This window comes from Rutilus rutilus (genome assembly GCF_951802725.1).
Source record: "Rutilus rutilus genome assembly, chromosome: 15".
NCBI lineage: Eukaryota > Metazoa > Chordata > Actinopteri > Cypriniformes > Leuciscidae > Rutilus > Rutilus rutilus.
The window spans coordinates 2228524-2246851 of NC_140220.1; the positions used below are offsets into that span (position 1 = coordinate 2228524).

Consider the following 18328-nt stretch of genomic DNA (forward strand, 5'->3'; position numbering starts at 1 on the left):
ATAAATCAGACATATGTAGAATTACATTACAATGTCCAGCAATCGATTTATATAGTACACTGAGTTTACCTAGACATTTAATGAGATCTACTCCACACTATATGTTGTTTTTTTCATGTGAATAAATAGGCTACATAGATCGACTGTTCCACGTAGCCTAATGGTCCAGTGGCAGAACTTGCCAAGCGTATCAAAGGTTCTGAGTTCTAATCTGCGCTCGTATATATTTTTTTCTTTATCAAAACCGATTATGTTTATCAGCGGTTGTATATCAAGCAGGGACCGATTTGTATGAATTTTGTTTTATTATTTAATCGGAACGAGTAGCCTTGAGTCTCCTCAATGGATTGAAGCGCGCGTCCGAGTGATGAATGTGCGGCCGCTGCGGTGTGTGCGCGAGCCACGAGAACACTGTATCAGCACCACTGATCGCAACTGCAACGAGCACTTTGATCACTTGATTAAAAAAACACATTTCAGCGCTAAATTGCTTCTTATTTAACAAACGAATGAAACAAATACTTTGCTAGTTAACTGGAAATGTTTTATTTATTTGTATTGGTACACCCGTGCTGCAAGATAATATCAACCCTGGCAAAAAATGGTGGGGACATGTCCCGCCTATGATGACGAGACACGAGGATAAATTGACAAATAACGGTCCAACACAGCCCACGTAGCTCTACAGATGATGGACCTCCAGGGCCACTGAAAGTTTCCTCAGGGTGACTGCTCACTCATATTACTTCAGAATGGGAAATGAGAAGCTGCGTTTTGCAAACACACCCCATTTATGAAATAAATAAATAAATAATTAGATAATTCAGCTATATATCATATGCTGAAGTAAATTTTTGGAGTGTTAAAGATTAAAAGAAAAAACAACAACATGAACCGTACAGAACCGAAAACCGTGACCCTAAAACCGTGATACGAACCGAACCGTGGGTTTTGTGAACCGTGCCACCCCTAATACATACATACATACAGTATTCAACATTTGAAGTGGATCAAAAAAGTTGATCAAAGTTATCCTAAGACAAGAACGGGTATTGTTCAAAATTCATGTATAACTTTGATGAAAGGGTTTGATCCACTTCAGATGTCGACTACTGTATATATATTAGTAGTGTATAAAATGTGCATTAGTATTTTTGTTCATTTAGCAAAGCATGTAACAAAACAATTGAAGTTTGATAACTTTGCATTAAACCCAGCTTGCATTTGCTGTTTGTGTGTAGCTGGCCAAAATGGGTCCAGAAGAAACCAACAGCATCCTCCGCAGTATGGAGATGCACTTCCAGGAGTTCAAGAAACACAGTCAGGGGTCGGAGCTGTTCGGGGCCGAAGACCAGCAGCTCATCGAGAAGCAGATCTCAGGAGCCCAGCAGCACTTCGGCAAACTGGTGGTGGATCTGCCCGCGTACGGTTAGTGTTCAGCACACATGCACTCTCACACACACACACACACACTCACACTCACACTCACACACACACACACTCACTCATACACACACACACACGCACTAAAGCCCTATTCGGAAGGGATTAACTTTAGTGTAGATGGAGTAATGTAATTTTACCACAGGACGTCTGTAATATTAATGGCCGATTCGCACGGGATAAGAATAAGATATCTCAGTAAAACCAGCAGAAGTGGGAGAGTAACTCGATTTGCACATCGCCGTCACACTCCTGTCGTCATGTGTGTGTATTACGCTGAGAGTGTTTCTCTGTAAACGCAAACTTTTGAAAACGGGTTTCAAAGTGCAAGTTTTTGAAAACGGTCTCCATGTGAACAACAAAAACGCAAATCCGCACATGTGCATTACGAGTTCAGTCCATAGTGTTTCATCGCCATCTACTGGCCTGGCAGCAGAATACAGCGTTTTTACTTTAGTCGTTTTCGCGGATTCGTGTGAATGGGGATCGTTTTGACAATGGTGTCGTCTGTAAAACTCAAAGGAGAAACTTCTCCGTTTTGAGCACATCGCTGTCCTGTAAACGTACCCTTAGTGTGGACACGGCCTGTAACAGACACACAATGATTCTCTGCGGTGTTTTGTGTGTGTCGTAGCCGCCGGTGGAGAAGGATCAGAGTTTTCTACGGCCGTGAGCATCAAACTCCTGAACCAACTCAACGCTCTCATTTTCAACATGGAAAGTGCCGAATCTTCCCTCGTCACATTCCTGTACATCCCGTTAGGAGAGGACGGTCCTGAAGAGTGCAGTCGCCACATCACCAGCACACAGGTGCGCATCACAAACACACAACACCCTTTTAGGATCATTTATATATATCATTTTCTAATAGTAATTATTATTATTATTATTATTTCATTTTTTTTTGTTAAACTTTTATTTTGTAACTTATTGATCTGATTTTTTCATCTGATATTCATCAAAGAATCCTGAGAAATAAAATGTATCACGGTATGACTCTTTTATTGAATGTTTTAATACGTTAGTCATTTTTTATAGCAAGTAGACTGATGCATACAAAACAGCAAACAGCCAGATCTGCATAAATCTGTATTGGGTGAACTATCCCTTTAATAAGGGACTTTACTTATATTATAGTTGTATTAACATTATAAATTAGCTTTTAATCAATTAGTTAGTCAATTCGTTATGAATTAGCTTTTATTTTTTATACATTTTCATGTTAATTTTAATTATTCAATTCGTTATGAATTAGCTTTTATTTTTATATTTTTCATGTTAATTTTAGTTACTAATTCCGTTATGTGCTTTTGACATATAAAAAAATATATTTTTAAGTTTTAGTTATAGTTTTTATTTACTGTTAGTAATTTTAGTGCTTCAACTCAAACTTATTTCAGTTTATTGCCAAGGCAAAGTTTCTAATTTTCGTTTTGTTTACGGTTTTCCAACTAACATTAATATTTCATTTTATTTCAGCGTTTTTCCAATTACCAGAAATGCTGGTTACACTTTATTTTACAGTATGTGTACTTTCAGTTTACTTAAATAAGGTAATATAGGGGTAGTTTCAGGGTTAGTACCTAGATATAACCCAGTTATTGTAATTGCTATAAGAAGTACATACGGTAATATATACATGCGGAACAGGACTGTAAAATAAAGTGCTGCTGAAATGCTTTTAATAGTTTGGGTTTTATAGTATAACCCTGATATGAGGATCTCAGACATGTATTGGTGTGTTCAGGTCTTTCAGAGGGACGTGCAGACTCTGAAGGGAGAGTTTATGAGTCTGAGAGAAAGTGTTCAGGCTGAACTCAGAGATGCGATGGACACCGATAAAGCCAAATACCTGCAGGGTCAACTGGAGGTCATCAACCAGAGACTAGTTAACCTGGAGAATTACTCCACCACACATCTACAGAGGTACACAGTGCTCTTCAGGAGACGAGTTCATGGGTTTTATTTCATGGTAAAGGTACAATACTGTTCATACGTTTGGGGTCTGTAAGATTTTTTTAAATGTTTGAAAGTCTGCATTTATTGGGCCAAAAATACAGTCATTTAAAAAAATGTTTTTACAATTTAAATAACAGTTTTTTACGTGAATATATTTTATTCCTGTGATTAAAGCTGAATTTGCAGCATCATTACTCCAGCCTTCATGATGATTTGATGATCAAGAAACATTTCTGATTATTACCAATGCTGAAAACGGTCATATTTGATGAATATCACATGAAAAAAAAAAAAGTTACTAAATAAAAGTTTATATTTCCAGTAATGAAAAGTAAAGTATAACAAATACATGAAAAAAAACAGAATAATAAGTTCAAAAGAACGGCGTTTATTTGATATAGAATCTTTTGTAACATTATAAAGGTCTTTACGGTATCCTTGATGAATGAAATAATAATAAATCTTACTGACGCCAAGCTTTTGAACGGCAATCACACTTCAGTTGTTCTTGTGTTATTATATATTACATACATTCTCTTAAGTTTTTCTAATCCAGTGAATGAACTGGTTCACAAATGAAAGGTGCTTCATATCATTTGATTATTTTCTGTTTTTATTCTGAACTTGATGGACCGGGTCGGATGATTTATGTTAGATGTCTGCAATCAGATTCACTTAATGAAACACTTCAGTTCAAAACAGCAAAAACATTATAAATGTGATTCTACGAGACATATCAGCTGTAAAATATAGCTAATAAATATAGCTGTCCTCACAGTTTTTGACTGTTTCAGGTTGAGTTTGACTGTTTTCTGACTGTTTCAGGTTGAGTTTGACAGTTTTTGACTGTTTCAGGTTGAGTTCGACTGTTTTCTGACTGTTTCAGGTTGAGTTCGACTGTTTTCTGACTGTTTCAGGTTGAGTTTGACAGTTTTTGACTGTTTCAGGTTGAGTTCGACTGTTTTCTGACTGTTTCAGGTTGAGTTCGACTGTTTTCTGACTGTTTCAGGTTGAGATTGACAGTTTTCTGACTGTTTCAGGTTGAGTTCGACTGTTTTCTGACTGTTTCAGGTTGAGTTTGACAGTTTTTGACTGTTTCAGGTTGAGTTTGACTGTTTTCTGACTGTTTCAGGTTGAGTTTGACTGTTTTCTGACTGTTTCAGGTTGAGATTGTTTTCTGACTGTTTCAGGTTGAGTTTGATAGTTTTTGACTGTTTCAGGTTGAGATTGACTGTTTTCTGACTGTTTCAGGTTGAGTTCGACTGTTTTCTGACTGTTTCAGGTTGAGTTTGACTGTTTTCTGACTGTTTCAGGTTGAGTTTGACTGTTTTTGACTGTTTCAGGTTGAGATTGACTGTTTTCTGACTGTTTCAGGTTGAGTTTGATAGTTTTTGACTGTTTCAGGTTGAGTTTGACTGTTTTCTGACTGTTTCAGGTTGAGTTTGACAGTTTTTGACTGTTTCAGGTTGAGATTGACTGTTTTCTGACTGTTTCAGGTTGAGTTTGACTGTTTTCTGACTGTTTCAGGTTGAGTTTGATAGTTTTTAACTGTTTCAGGTTGAGATTGACTGTTTTCTGACTGTTTCAGGTTGAGTTTGACTGTTTTCTGACTGTTTCAGGTTGAGTTTGATAGTTTTTGACTGTTTCAGGTTGAGATTGACTGTTTCAGGTTGAGTTTGACAGTTTTTGACTGTTTCAGGTTGAGTTTGATAGTTTTTGACTGTTTCAGGTTGAGATTGACTGTTTTCTGACTGTTTCAGGTTGAGTTTGACTGTTTCAGGTTGAGTTTGACTGTTTTCTGACTGTTTCAGGTTGAGATTGTTTTCTGACTGTTTCAGGTTGAGTTTGATAGTTTTTGACTGTTTCAGGTTGAGATTGACTGTTTTCTGACTGTTTCAGGTTGAGTTTGACTGTTTCAGGTTGAGTTTGACTGTTTTCTGACTGTTTCAGGTTGAGATTGTTTTCTGACTGTTTCAGGTTGAGTTTGATAGTTTCTGACTGTTTCAGGTTGAGTTTGACTGTTTTCTGACTGTTTCAGGTTGAGATTGTTTTCTGACTGTTTCAGGTTGAGTTTGATAGTTTTTGACTGTTTCAGGTTGAGATTGACTGTTTTCTGACTGTTTCAGGTTGAGTTCGACTGTTTTCTGACTGTTTCAGGTTGAGTTTGACTGTTTTCTGACTGTTTCAGGTTGAGTTTGACTGTTTTTGACTGTTTCAGGTTGAGATTGACTGTTTTCTGACTGTTTCAGGTTGAGTTTGATAGTTTTTGACTGTTTCAGGTTGAGTTTGACTGTTTTCTGACTGTTTCAGGTTGAGTTTGACAGTTTTTGACTGTTTCAGGTTGAGATTGACTGTTTTCTGACTGTTTCAGGTTGAGTTTGACTGTTTTCTGACTGTTTCAGGTTGAGTTTGATAGTTTTTGACTGTTTCAGGTTGAGATTGACTGTTTTCTGACTGTTTCAGGTTGAGTTTGACTGTTTTCTGACTGTTTCAGGTTGAGTTTGATAGTTTTTGACTGTTTCAGGTTGAGATTGACTGTTTCAGGTTGAGTTTGACAGTTTTTGACTGTTTCAGGTTGAGTTTGATAGTTTTTGACTGTTTCAGGTTGAGATTGACTGTTTTCTGACTGTTTCAGGTTGAGTTTGACTGTTTTCTGACTGTTTCAGGTTGAGATTGACTGTTTTCTGACTGTTTCAGGTTGAGTTTGACTGTTTTCTGACTGTTTCAGGTTGAGTTTGATAGTTTTTGACTGTTTCAGGTTGAGATTGACTGTTTTCTGACTGTTTCAGGTTGAGTTTGACTGTTTTTGACTGTTTCAGGTTGAGTTTGACTGTTTTCTGACTGTTTCAGGTTGAGATTGACTGTTTTCTGACTGTTTCAGGTTGAGTTTGATAGTTTTTGACTGTTTCAGGTTGAGATTGACTGTTTTCTGACTGTTTCAGGTTGAGTTTGACTGTTTTTGACTGTTTCAGGTTGAGTTTGACTGTTTTCTGACTGTTTCAGGTTGAGATTGACTGTTTTCTGACTGTTTCAGGTTGAGTTTGATAGTTTTTGACTGTTTCAGGTTGAGATTGACTGTTTTCTGACTGTTTCAGGTTGAGTTTGACTGTTTTTGACTGTTTCAGGTTGAGTTTGACTGTTTTCTGACTGTTTCAGGTTAGTTTTTGACTGTTTCAGGTTGAGAGTGACTGTTTTCTGACTGTTTCAGGTTGAGATTGACTGTTTTCTGACTGTTTCAGGTTGAATTTGACAGTTTTTGACTGTTTCAGGTTGAGTTTGACTGTTTTCTGACTGTTTCAGGTTGAGTTTGACAGTTTTTGACTGTTTCAGGTTGAGATTGACTGTTTTTTGACTGTTTCAGGTTGAGTTTGACAGTTTTTTTACTGTTTCAGGTTGAGTTTGACTGTTTTCTGACTGTTTCAGGTTGAGATTGACTGTTTTTGACTGTTTCAGGTTGAGTTTGACTGTTTTCTGTCTGTTTCAGGTTGAGTTTGGTGAAGACGCTGCTGAAAGATCTGCTTAAAGCTGAAGATGTGGTAAAGGTTTATGAAGCTCGACTGATAGAGAAAGAGACGGCGTCTCTGGATCCAGAAGAGCTCAAGAAATACCAAAAAGTTCTCCAGGTAATCATTATTGAAGCTATATTTAACATTTAAATGATACCATACATCTCAAATGTGAGTTTCTTGATCACTTATACTGGTGTACATGCAGAACATGTTCTTGCATTCAAACTGTGAGATACTGTGCAACGAAATGCAGAATTCAGGGATCTCAAGATTGATTTAATGGCCAAAAATTTTAATATTAATAAGATGTGCTAATATCTCTGTCTTAATTTCCAGTCAAATATCTAGTCATCCTTAAAACAAGACATTTACTCGGAAGCAAAACTGTTCAATTAAGATATTAAGACTTGTTTTAAGAAAATATATCTATCATTTTTTGTTGTTGTTTTAAGCATACACTGTAAAACAGAATTTCAGTTTTGTTTTCCAGTACCAAATATCTAAACATTCTTAAATCAAGGTATATCTACTGGAGAAGCGAAATGACTGAAGATATTTAGTCTAAAAAAATTATCAAATTTAAGTGAGTTAATGCTTAAAACAGTGGCCTAAGAAAAATCATCTTATTTTCCCTTTAAATGAATAACATTTTCTGCTCCATTGGTATTCTCAAAACAAGACAAATCATTTTGCTTCTCAAGTATCTTTATTTCCAGTACAAATATCTAAACATTTTTAAATCAAGACAAAATTACTGAATAAAAAACTAAAACAAAAAACGAAATCATTTTTGCTGTGTAAATCCAGCCTACTGTTTGATTAACCCTTTTTTCTGTTTTAATTATTAATTAGGTTCTCATAATTGTAATTTTATGTGAATGGCATGACTTGTACCTTCAGTATTTTTAAAGATGGATAGAGGTATCATTTCTGATATAAGTACTATAAAAACATTTTATTCATTGTTATCAACAGTTCCCTGTTATGAAAACAAATAAAGCATAAATTTAGTGAGAAAAAAAACTCTTTTAAAGCAAGTTGTTATAACTTATGCAATTTTGTTTCTTAAATACATTTATGTTGTTTTAGGGATCTTTCTGAAAACCTGCTAAAATAATTATTTTTGTGCACAGCCCTTAAAGGGATAGTTCACCCAAAAATGAACCTTAGCCCATGATTTACTCACCCTCAGGTCATCCTAGGTGTATATGACATTCTTCTTTCAGACGAATACAATCAGAGTTATATTAAAAAATATCCTGGCTCTTCCAAGATTGATAATGGCAGTTAATGGTAAAAGTTCATCTATCCATCATAAAAGTGCATCTATCCATGATAAAAGCGCATCCATCCATGATAAAAGTGCATCTATCCATCATAAAAGTGCATCTATCCATGATAAAAGCGCATCCATCCATGATAAAAGTGCATCTATCCATCATAAAAGTGCATCTATCCATGATTAAAGTGCATCCATCCATGATAAAAGTGCATCTATCCATGATAAAAGCGCATCCATCCATGATAAAAGCGCATCCATCCATGATAAAAGTGCATCTATCCATCATAAAAGTGCATCTATCCATCATAAAAGTGCATCTATCCATGATAAAAGCGCATCCATCCATGATAAAAGTGCATCTATCCATCATAAAAGTGCATCTATCCATCATAAAAGTGCATCTGTCCATCATAAATGTGCATCTATCCATGATAAAAGTGCATCTATTCATCATAATATAGTTCATAGTTCATTTTTGGGTGAACTATCCCTTTAACTCTCCATCATGACCTAAAACCAGCACGTTTTGTCCAAACGCAGAGTATGCACAGTGATTTGGAGCAGAAACATGATGTGCTGCATAAGCTGGTGGCTGATCTGAATAAAGTTCAGCAGTTTAATGATCAGATGGACCAGGGCCGGTACAAGTGTTTCATCAACATCTCCCAGTACGGCGAGCACGTCAACCAGCTGTCAGACCGGTGGAAGCGCATCCTTCTACAGATTACCAGCAGGTCAGACACGCTTTCCTTAACCCTTGTGCAATCTCTTTGTCTTTTGCAGTTTTTATTTATATATTTATCATTTTGCCTGTGCTAAACTGCATACATTTTGTGTATTTTTATTGGAATTGTACTATTTCACCCCCATTTCCTTTAAAGGTGCACTGTGTAATATTTAGGAAGATCTGTAGACAGAAATACAATATATACATAACTAGGTTTTCAGTGGTATATAAAGACTTTACTTAATGAACCGTTATGTTTTTATTAGCTTAGAAAGAGGCATTTCTCTCTACACACACCGCGGGTCCGCTTACATCCACATGTTTCTTACAGGAGCCCTGAGCGGACAAATGCATTTGTTTTATTCGCTGACTTTACACGAAGAACACTGACACAATGATGAACAAGTAAATATAATATTCACAATAACATATCATTTTAGTGAATATATAAGTAAACCTAATTTCTTACTTTATCTTTGCAAAGAAACCTCATTGCTGAACTGGCTACTGTCGGCCAGCGTAACTTCTGTTGGGTGTAATTCACAATCTCACCACTAGATGCCGCTAATTTACACACTGCACCTTTAATAAATCTATTTTACATTTGGTACACAAAATAGTGCCACTCAGGAACTCAAGGACAATGTCTCCATTGAAACCCATTAAACTGCCATTTTTAATCCCAGGGCCATTTAACTATAACATGATGCAGTCTTTGTTAATAGGCTTTCATTCTGATGGCAAGGCTTTAAAATTTTAATTTTTACAATTTTTTACCAGATGGTGTTATTTTCTCAGGTTTGGCCTATAAAGCAAATACTCGCTTTATTCCTGTTTTCTCATTGCCTCATTTAGTATGCGCGGTTCTATGAATATGCAAATTCACCCCGCCTCCACTCACTCACTCAGCTCAGAGATCCACTGGTTGATGATCACATGTTGATCTGATTGGTTACAAGGTAGTTTGTGACGTCAGAAACACCAGCGATTTCAAAGCGTGTTTTTGAGACTGTCTTTGGTTCACTGCAGTTTTAAGGAGGAAATACTCAGCAATGGTGTCGACTTATGAACTTACACATGCTTTGTCTTAAAGCAGATTAAAAACACCACATAGACATATAAACAACATTAAAAGCTGGATTTTCACCACAGGGGGACTTTGTCATGACCGCTTGAACTCAATGTTTGTTCCTCCAGCTGTAGGCCTTCATGAATTGGCTTATTTTGCTAATGACGCTGTTTCGTCTCAGGTGTGACGACCTGGACTCTTACCTTCCTCATCTTCAGCGATACCTGCAGTCCAGCTCTCATCTCAGTGGCTGGATCGACGAAACCCAACGACAGATCGACACTCAGCAGTCCATCAAGACCGATGACATCACCGTTTACGACCAACTCGTCGAGCAACAGAAAGTGAGCTTGGAAAACATGTTCTTGAGTAAATTGACCAAATAACTAAAACCATCCCCCAAAAAACTAAAGCTAGTCATTTCAACCAGTGTCATTTTAGTATCATTGAGATGCTATTAAGAATTTTTCATTTTACATTTGAGTTAGTTTTAGTAATTGTGTGATACACTCAGATTGGGTCGTCGATTTCCAGCTCTTCAAAACCAAGAGAAGAAGAAAAACACCCAAAACATTTACTTCCAAAATGATGTGATAGAATTGTTCACCAAGATTGATAAGGGCCATTTTTATCTGCTTAAAACAAAATAATCATGACAAAATGAAATAACATACGGGGGAGCAATGCAACAGGAAAACAGATCATGGCAAATACATTGAAAGAAACTTAGAAAATGTGACTAAAATGTAGAAAATACTGTATGTCAAAACGGCAATCAAGGAATTAACAGACAATTTAATTTACTTTATTTCTCGGAAACATGCAGACATAGTTTTTAATGTCAACGGTAAGAATAGAGCAATTCAAGTGCAAAAAAACCCGGTATAAAGGATTGGAATATTCAACTTAATTAAGCAATTTTTTTGAGATTATAGTCTCTCACACACACACACACACACACACACACACACACACACACACACACACGCACTCACATTTCACACACGCACATCTCACACACACATGCACACACACACACACACACGCGCATCTCTCACACACATCTCACACACACACACACACCTCACACACACACACTCTCACTCACACACACACTCTCACTCACACACTCTTTCATACATGCACATCTCACACACACACACACACACACACACACACATTTCACACACGCACATCTCAACACACACACACACACACACACACACACACACACACACACACACACACACACACACACACACACACGCGCATCTCTCTCACACACAGACACACACACACACACACCATAACAGCCGAAAATGTAATTCATTGATACATACTGTACGATAATCAGACAACAATAAAATGAACAACAACAACACTAGATAATACAATGTTTAGACAAACTTTGACGTTGGTTTGAGAGAGCCGAGCCAGAAAGACTGAAGTTTGAAGGTTTTAAATTTAAAATAGTTTTAAGTTTTAGTTTAGTAGTTTTAAAAGCTAGAAATTTGCATGAATGGATAAACGGGTGGATGGATGGATTTTGAAGGCTTTACAGTATCAGAAAAACGTATTGATATTCTGGATCATCATATTAGAATGATATGATCATGTGACACTGAAGACTGGAGTAATGATGCTGAAATTACAGCTTTGATCACAGGAATAAATTACACTTTACTGTATATTCACATAGACAACGGCTGATTTACATTAGAATAATATTTCACTATTTTTACTGTATTTTTGATCAAATAAACGCAGCCTTGAGCAGAAGAGACTCTTTCAATAACATTAAAAAATCTTCATGATTACAAACTTTTGACCCCAATTTTGTCTAGTTTTTATTCATTTTGATTTCAGTTTTAGTTATTTTAGTACATCAAGTTAAATTAAATAAAAGTGAGAAATGTTGCTTTGGGCAATTAGGTGAATTCAAATAAATCAGTTAATGTTTTATGTTCAATTTCAGTTAATGTTCATTTTTATTTCAAGTCACACAAATGTTTTTCTTAATGGTTCTAGTGAACTATGATATCCCTGATTTCAACAGAATCCTCTCAGCCTTATTCACTGAGTTGACTTGTTTGATTTAACTGAAGTATAATTAAAAATTAAAAGTCTTCATTTAACATGTGTGCTCTTCTATAATGTGTGCAGGCGTTAAACTCTGATATAAAGGCCAAGAGAGAGCTGTTGGAGACGGTGCAGAGAAATGGCGACGCCTGCATAAATGCCATCAAGGTATTCTTCAGTTTCCAAACTAATGATGATGTATCGTAATTACAACATCAAATTATAATAATTTGCCTTTGTCTCTGAAATTACTTTTTGCCTGATGTTCACCAATTAACAATAATTATGGTTACACTTTACATTAGTTAACATGAACTAACGATGAAAAATGCATTTATTAATCTTAATGTTGATTTCAACATTTGCTAATTAAAATCAAAAGTTGCATCTGTTAATATATATGTGTGTATATATGTATATGTATATATATATATATATATATATATATATATATATATAACCTGAACTAACAAAGAGAAATTGTATTTTTTTTAATTAACATTAACAATGATTAATAAATACAGTAGCAAAGGTATTTCTCATTGATTGTTAATGTTAGTTAATGCTTTATCTAATTATAAAGTGTTTCCATAGTTATTGCTTACATTATTGCAACATTTTAACTGTAATATCACCCAGCTATAACTTTATTTGCACTACTTTAAATCCATTGTTATACTGCTCATTAGCCTAACTTATACATATATCTATTTGTTAAATTCTGTTTATAGTAATAGCCATCTGTATATTATGCTCACATTCTGTTTATAGTAACAGCCATCTGTATATATATTCATAGTACATATCTATCTGTAAAATTCTGTTTATAGTAACAGCCATCTGTATATTATATTCAGTACATATCTATCTGTAAACATTCTGTTTATAGTAATAGCCATCTGTATATATATTCATAGTACATATCTATCTGTAAAATTCTGTTTATAGTAACAGCCATCTGTATATATATTCATAGTACATATCTATCTGTAAACATTCTGTTTATAGTAACAGCCATCTGTATATATATTCATAGTACATATCTATCTGTAAAATTCTGTTTATAGTAACAGCCATCTGTATATTATATTCAGTACATATCTATCTGTAAACATTCTGTTTATAGTAATAGCCATCTGTATATTATTATATTCAGTACATATCTAGCTGTAAACTCTGTTCACAGTAATAGTTATCTGTATATTATATTCATAGGACAATCTATCTGTAAATTTTTGTTTATAATAGTATTCAACTCTATATTTATTCAGTACATATCCATGTTCTGCACTTATGGAACCACTGTATATCCTGCACTTGCTGCTATTGCACTTCTGGTTAGACCTAAACTGCATTTCGTTGCCTTGTACCTGTACTTGTGTAATGACAATAAAGTTGAATCTAATCTAATCTAATCTATAAGGCAAACATAAAACTTAACATCATGGGATTATGTATGCATTATACAAATACAAAAATAAAACGGTAACACTTTACAATACGGTTCATTAGTTAACATTAGTTAATTACCTAAGTTAACATGAACTAAGAATGAACAATGCTTCTTCAGTATTTTTTTAATCTTAGGTAATATTAAATTCAACATTTACTAATACGTTATTAAAATCAAAGGTTGTATTTGTTAACATTAGTTAATGCACTGTGAACTAACATGAACAACCAATGAACGGCTGGATTTTTACTAACTAACATTAAGATTAATAAATACTGTAACAAATGAATTGCTTATTTTTAGTTCGTGTTAGTTCATACATTAACTAATGTTACCTAACGAACCTTACTGCTAAGTGTTACCAATAAAACAATAGTCAAATACCTCAAGTTTGCAGCGCTACTCAAATCTTGTCAGTAGTTAAGCACAGTAATTTAATTCATAATTAATAGTGTGAACTGTCTCTCTGTAGAACTATGAGCTTGAATTAGCATCTTATGGTGCTGGACTGGAAACTTTGCTCAACATCCCCATCAAGAGGACTGTGCTTCAGTCCCCATCTTCCTTTATTTCAGAAGAGGTACACCTACAAACACACACTTTCCCAGCCAACACAAACATTCGTTTTATTGCAGTGTTGTCTTATTATAATACCATATTTTTGTATTACTTGTCTTCGTCCTCTAGGTGTCTTCTCTAAATGCACACTACTTAGAATTGCTCACCCGCTCAAGTGATCACCACAAACTTCTCACGGCTTCCCAGAAGAACATGCAAGAACTGAAGGTATATAAAGACAAAACCCACAAAACCCATCTCGTGAGTTTAGCTCAACATGCGCCAACCATCTTCTCAAATTGTAATGAGAAGTGCTCATAAACCGGCTGTTGTCAACAACTATAAAAGCTCCATGGTTTAACATTTGAAAATGAAGAAATCATGACAGCCGTAAATAGTAGTATTGTAATTTTACATTTATACTGTAAAATAAAATGCCATATTTAAAAAATGATATATATATATATATATATATATATATATATATATATATAGTGCAATAGTAGGCTACAATAGTAATATTTCTAGTATATTTAATAAGTAATATTTCTAGTATATCGATTTGACGGCACTAATAAAAACTTAAAACATAAAAATTAAGATATACTAGAAATATAACTAATGCTATTACTATTGCTATTGCTAATATTAATATTACTACTATTGCTAAATGCTATTAATCGTGATTTAATTGATTTGACAGCATTCGTTTTGTCGAGTCGATTAATTGATTCGACAGTTTTAATTATATTTTAAATAGTGTTTTTTATTTTAAAGTGAAATAAATAATATAGATATAAGATTTATTATTATTATTATTATTAATATAGAATAATAACATTTAAAAACATTTTTAAAAAAGAAATAAAACTATTGCAATATTTTGCTGTAAAATAAAAAACATTGAGTATTTGAGAAATAATAATAATAATAATAATAATAAATAAAAACATTAAACAAAATAAGAAATATTTCTCTAATACAGTTTTATTACAATAGTAATATGTCTTATTGTTTAATGTTTTATTTATTATTTTATAATAAATTCATATATCATATATATTCATAATCATTCATATATATTTCAAACTTTTTTTGCCAAATTGTGCTGTCAATATAAATTTTTATCACAAAATTGCAATAGAATTTTTGGTAACACTTTATTTCCATAGTCCACTTTAGACATTTTACTAACTATAAGTAACTTAGTAACTACCGGTCATTAGAGTATTAGTAGACTGTCTGCTTAATATCTGCTAACACTTTATTTTGATGATCCCCAACAGATATTCTACTGACTATGAGTAACTTTGCAAGTACAAGTCAACTTACTCTAACCCGAACCCTAACCCAACAGTCTATTTATACTCTAATGAGAGTTAGTTGACGTAGTTGCAAAGTTACTTATAGTTAGTAGAGTATTTAAAGTTGCCCTACCTAACCCTAAATCTGCTTCTGTGAACACACACATTCTTTAATAGTTTTAGGACTCAAGTCAACAGACATTTTGACCAAATGTCAAGTGTAATGTTTTGTTCTGTGTTTTCTGCAGATGATGAATACCGAGATTGGGATGCGCAATGAGGAAATTCAGCAGTTGAAAGACGCCATTGCGGATCACGCTGCCACGAATGCCTCTTTGCAGGAGGCTCTCCTTAAATACAAGCAGGAGCTGAATGACTCCCAGACACACCTGCTTTCTCTGGAAGAGGTGAAGAGGACTGAGACTTTGAAGTGTATGGCCACACAGGACAGCCTTGAGTCTTCTACAAACCGTCTTCAAGAGCTTATGGAAGAAGTACGTCGCCTCAAACAACAGTTGGAAGATATTGAGAGGAAGAAGAAGGTCGTGGAGGAGCGATATATCTTTTTGCAGGAAGAACATGATCAAACCATGCGCAAGAAAGTCAAAGAACTCGAGCAGGCCAGCTGGGCTAAGCTAGAACTGGAGAAGACGGTGTCTGAAAGGACCCGAGAGCTGGAGCGTCTGCGCAAGGAGTTGGATGACGAGGCTCAGCGCTTCAAGGAGGCGCAGACGGAGCTGGCAAAGGTAAGGCAGGAGCACAGCATACAGATACGAGAGGTGAAACATACCTACGAGTCTCAAATCCTCGTTACTCAGACCAGCATGCAAAACCTTTCGCAGCAGAAGGAAAGTGATTCTGCCTCTATGCAGCTGGAGATTGAAAGAGTAGAGGGAGAATCTAGGGAGTTGAAGGAGCAGCTGCAAAGGCTTCGTCTCTCCCTCAACCAGGAGGAAGTCGAAAGGAGACACTTGGAAGAGGAGGTGCAGAGACTTAGTGCTGTGAATACAGAGGAAAGCCGAAAGAGGCACGAGCTGGAAGCACAAGTCCAGTCGATGCTTAGTCAGAAACGTGAAGCAGACAACAAAACAAGAGAGGTACAAGAGAGCTCTAATCGGACACTGCAGGAGAAGAATAGTGAGATCAACCGTCTCACACGGTGTCTTGAGGAGGAGCGGCGTCTGAAAAGATCTTTAGAGACTGAGATAAGGCGACTGGAAGGGGAGTTAGCTGACCTCAAAACTAAGAACGAAGCCACGAATGGGGAGTTGGTGCAGCTTCGCTCCTCCCACAGTCAATTGAGCCTCATCCGGGTTGAGTTGGAGGCCCATGCCCTTGAGAAGGGACGGTCTGAACAAACTATTGCACGCCTACAAACGCGCATTCAAGAGCTCCAGGAGGAGCTGAAGCGCCTGGAAAGTGAGTTGGAGAAACAGCGGAAAGTGGCAGAAGAGGAGGCCAGCAAGCGCAGGAGAACGGAGACGCAACTTGAAAAGAGTAGCCAGGCCATGCGGGAGTACACCACTACAATCACCACACTGCGTAAGAGCCAGGAAGAGACCAGTCTTGAGGCAAAACATGCGGATAACGAATCCAAGCAGTTGCAGGAGGCCTTAGATCGCGCCTTGAAGGAGAACAGAACTTCTCAGAGCTTGGCTGCCTTGAAAGCTGAAATGAACACTTTGAAACTACAGCTCACGCAGGAGCAGGGGCGCGTCCAAGACTTCAGCCAGCGCTACGAGACCCTTCACCGTAGCATGGAAGAAAAGACTTGTGCGTTGAACATAGGCACTGCTGAAACTGAGCGCCTGCAGAGGCTCACCGAAACTCTTACTAAAGATCGCCTCCGCCTGGAAGAGGAGTTGCGCTCCGTGCGTCTAGAACACGAGGAGCTGCTCAAAGACAGAAACCGTGGAAATCGGGAAATGGCTGAGCAAGTCACAGCTTTGCAGAAACAGCTTGAGTCCAGCCAGCGTGCAGGTGCAGAGCATGACAGGCTTATGCGACAGCTCTCCCGAGAGAGAGAAAAACTGCAACTGGAGATAGAAAATGTACAAAAACAAGCCAGAGAGGTACTAGGATAAATAGAAACTAGAGTTCTCGAGTTTTATCCTTAAAATCTGTAGATTTAGATGTAGCTGGCTGCATGCATCTCTCTCTCTCTCTCTCTCTCTCTCTCTTTCTCTCTTTCTCTCTCTGCACCGTTTTTGCACGTCTTAAGGCGGGCATACACTGTGCGATGTCTGTGCGATTTCAGCAAGGAACCTACTCACACTGAACGAGTATATCGCATGCGATGTAAAGCCAAAGCTCAGGATTTATGTGCTCACACTGTACGGTCCGAACGTCGAGCTGCGACTTGACTGCTCACACTATACGTGTGAAATATGCGCGAATCAGCGCGATAGATCCTCGTGCCGGGTTGCGCCTATGGACGATATCAGCCTATCCAGAGATATTGTCAAAACAAGCATCAGCTATCAATATCAAGAAGATTTAGCATTTCCAATTTATATATTAAATTATTAGTAGACTAGTATTATTGTATTATTATTATTATTATTATTATTATTATTAGGGAAGGCCTAGGCTATTAAGGCCTAGGCTATTAAGGCCTAGGCTTTTATTATTAAAGTGATAGGCTATTATAATTAAATTGCCACGCAACAATTTCATAGCGCATCACCGCATAACCAACGCGCTGTGAGGATAATAAAATATTACATAGAAGCTTACTTCTCCTCATTGAAAATTGTCTAAAACATTTAGGTCGATTACAATGAATTCTATACATATAATTAATTATTAACAGTCTATGTCCGACCACTTCAATAATTCATCAATGAAAATTAAAAACAGCTTTATTTCAAAAACATTTTTTAACAATAAAAGAGGCAAAGTGTACATCGCAGGTGGCTTGGAAGAAGTGGGTAATGGTTAATCCA

At 36.2% G+C, this 18328-nt stretch overlaps 1 protein-coding gene across 2 annotated transcripts in view; it reads left to right on the forward strand.

Moving 5' to 3' along the window:
- dspb (desmoplakin b) overlaps window positions 1-18328 on the forward strand; it is a 44345-nt gene that overhangs the window by 21146 nt on the left and 4871 nt on the right. Inside the window, exons 15-24 of one of the 2 annotated variants that reach the window (XM_084431746.1) lie at window positions 1242-1428; window positions 2078-2253; window positions 3191-3369; window positions 6887-7025; window positions 8734-8927; window positions 10171-10333; window positions 12153-12236; window positions 13994-14101; window positions 14209-14307; window positions 15632-17455. In XM_084431746.1, the coding sequence (XP_084287872.1) occupies window positions 1242-1428; window positions 2078-2253; window positions 3191-3369; window positions 6887-7025; window positions 8734-8927; window positions 10171-10333; window positions 12153-12236; window positions 13994-14101; window positions 14209-14307; window positions 15632-17455 (3153 nt within the window). The remainder of the gene's footprint in view (window positions 1-1241; window positions 1429-2077; window positions 2254-3190; window positions 3370-6886; window positions 7026-8733; window positions 8928-10170; window positions 10334-12152; window positions 12237-13993; window positions 14102-14208; window positions 14308-15631; window positions 17456-18328) is intronic. The other variant, XM_084431747.1, reaches the window with a different exon arrangement.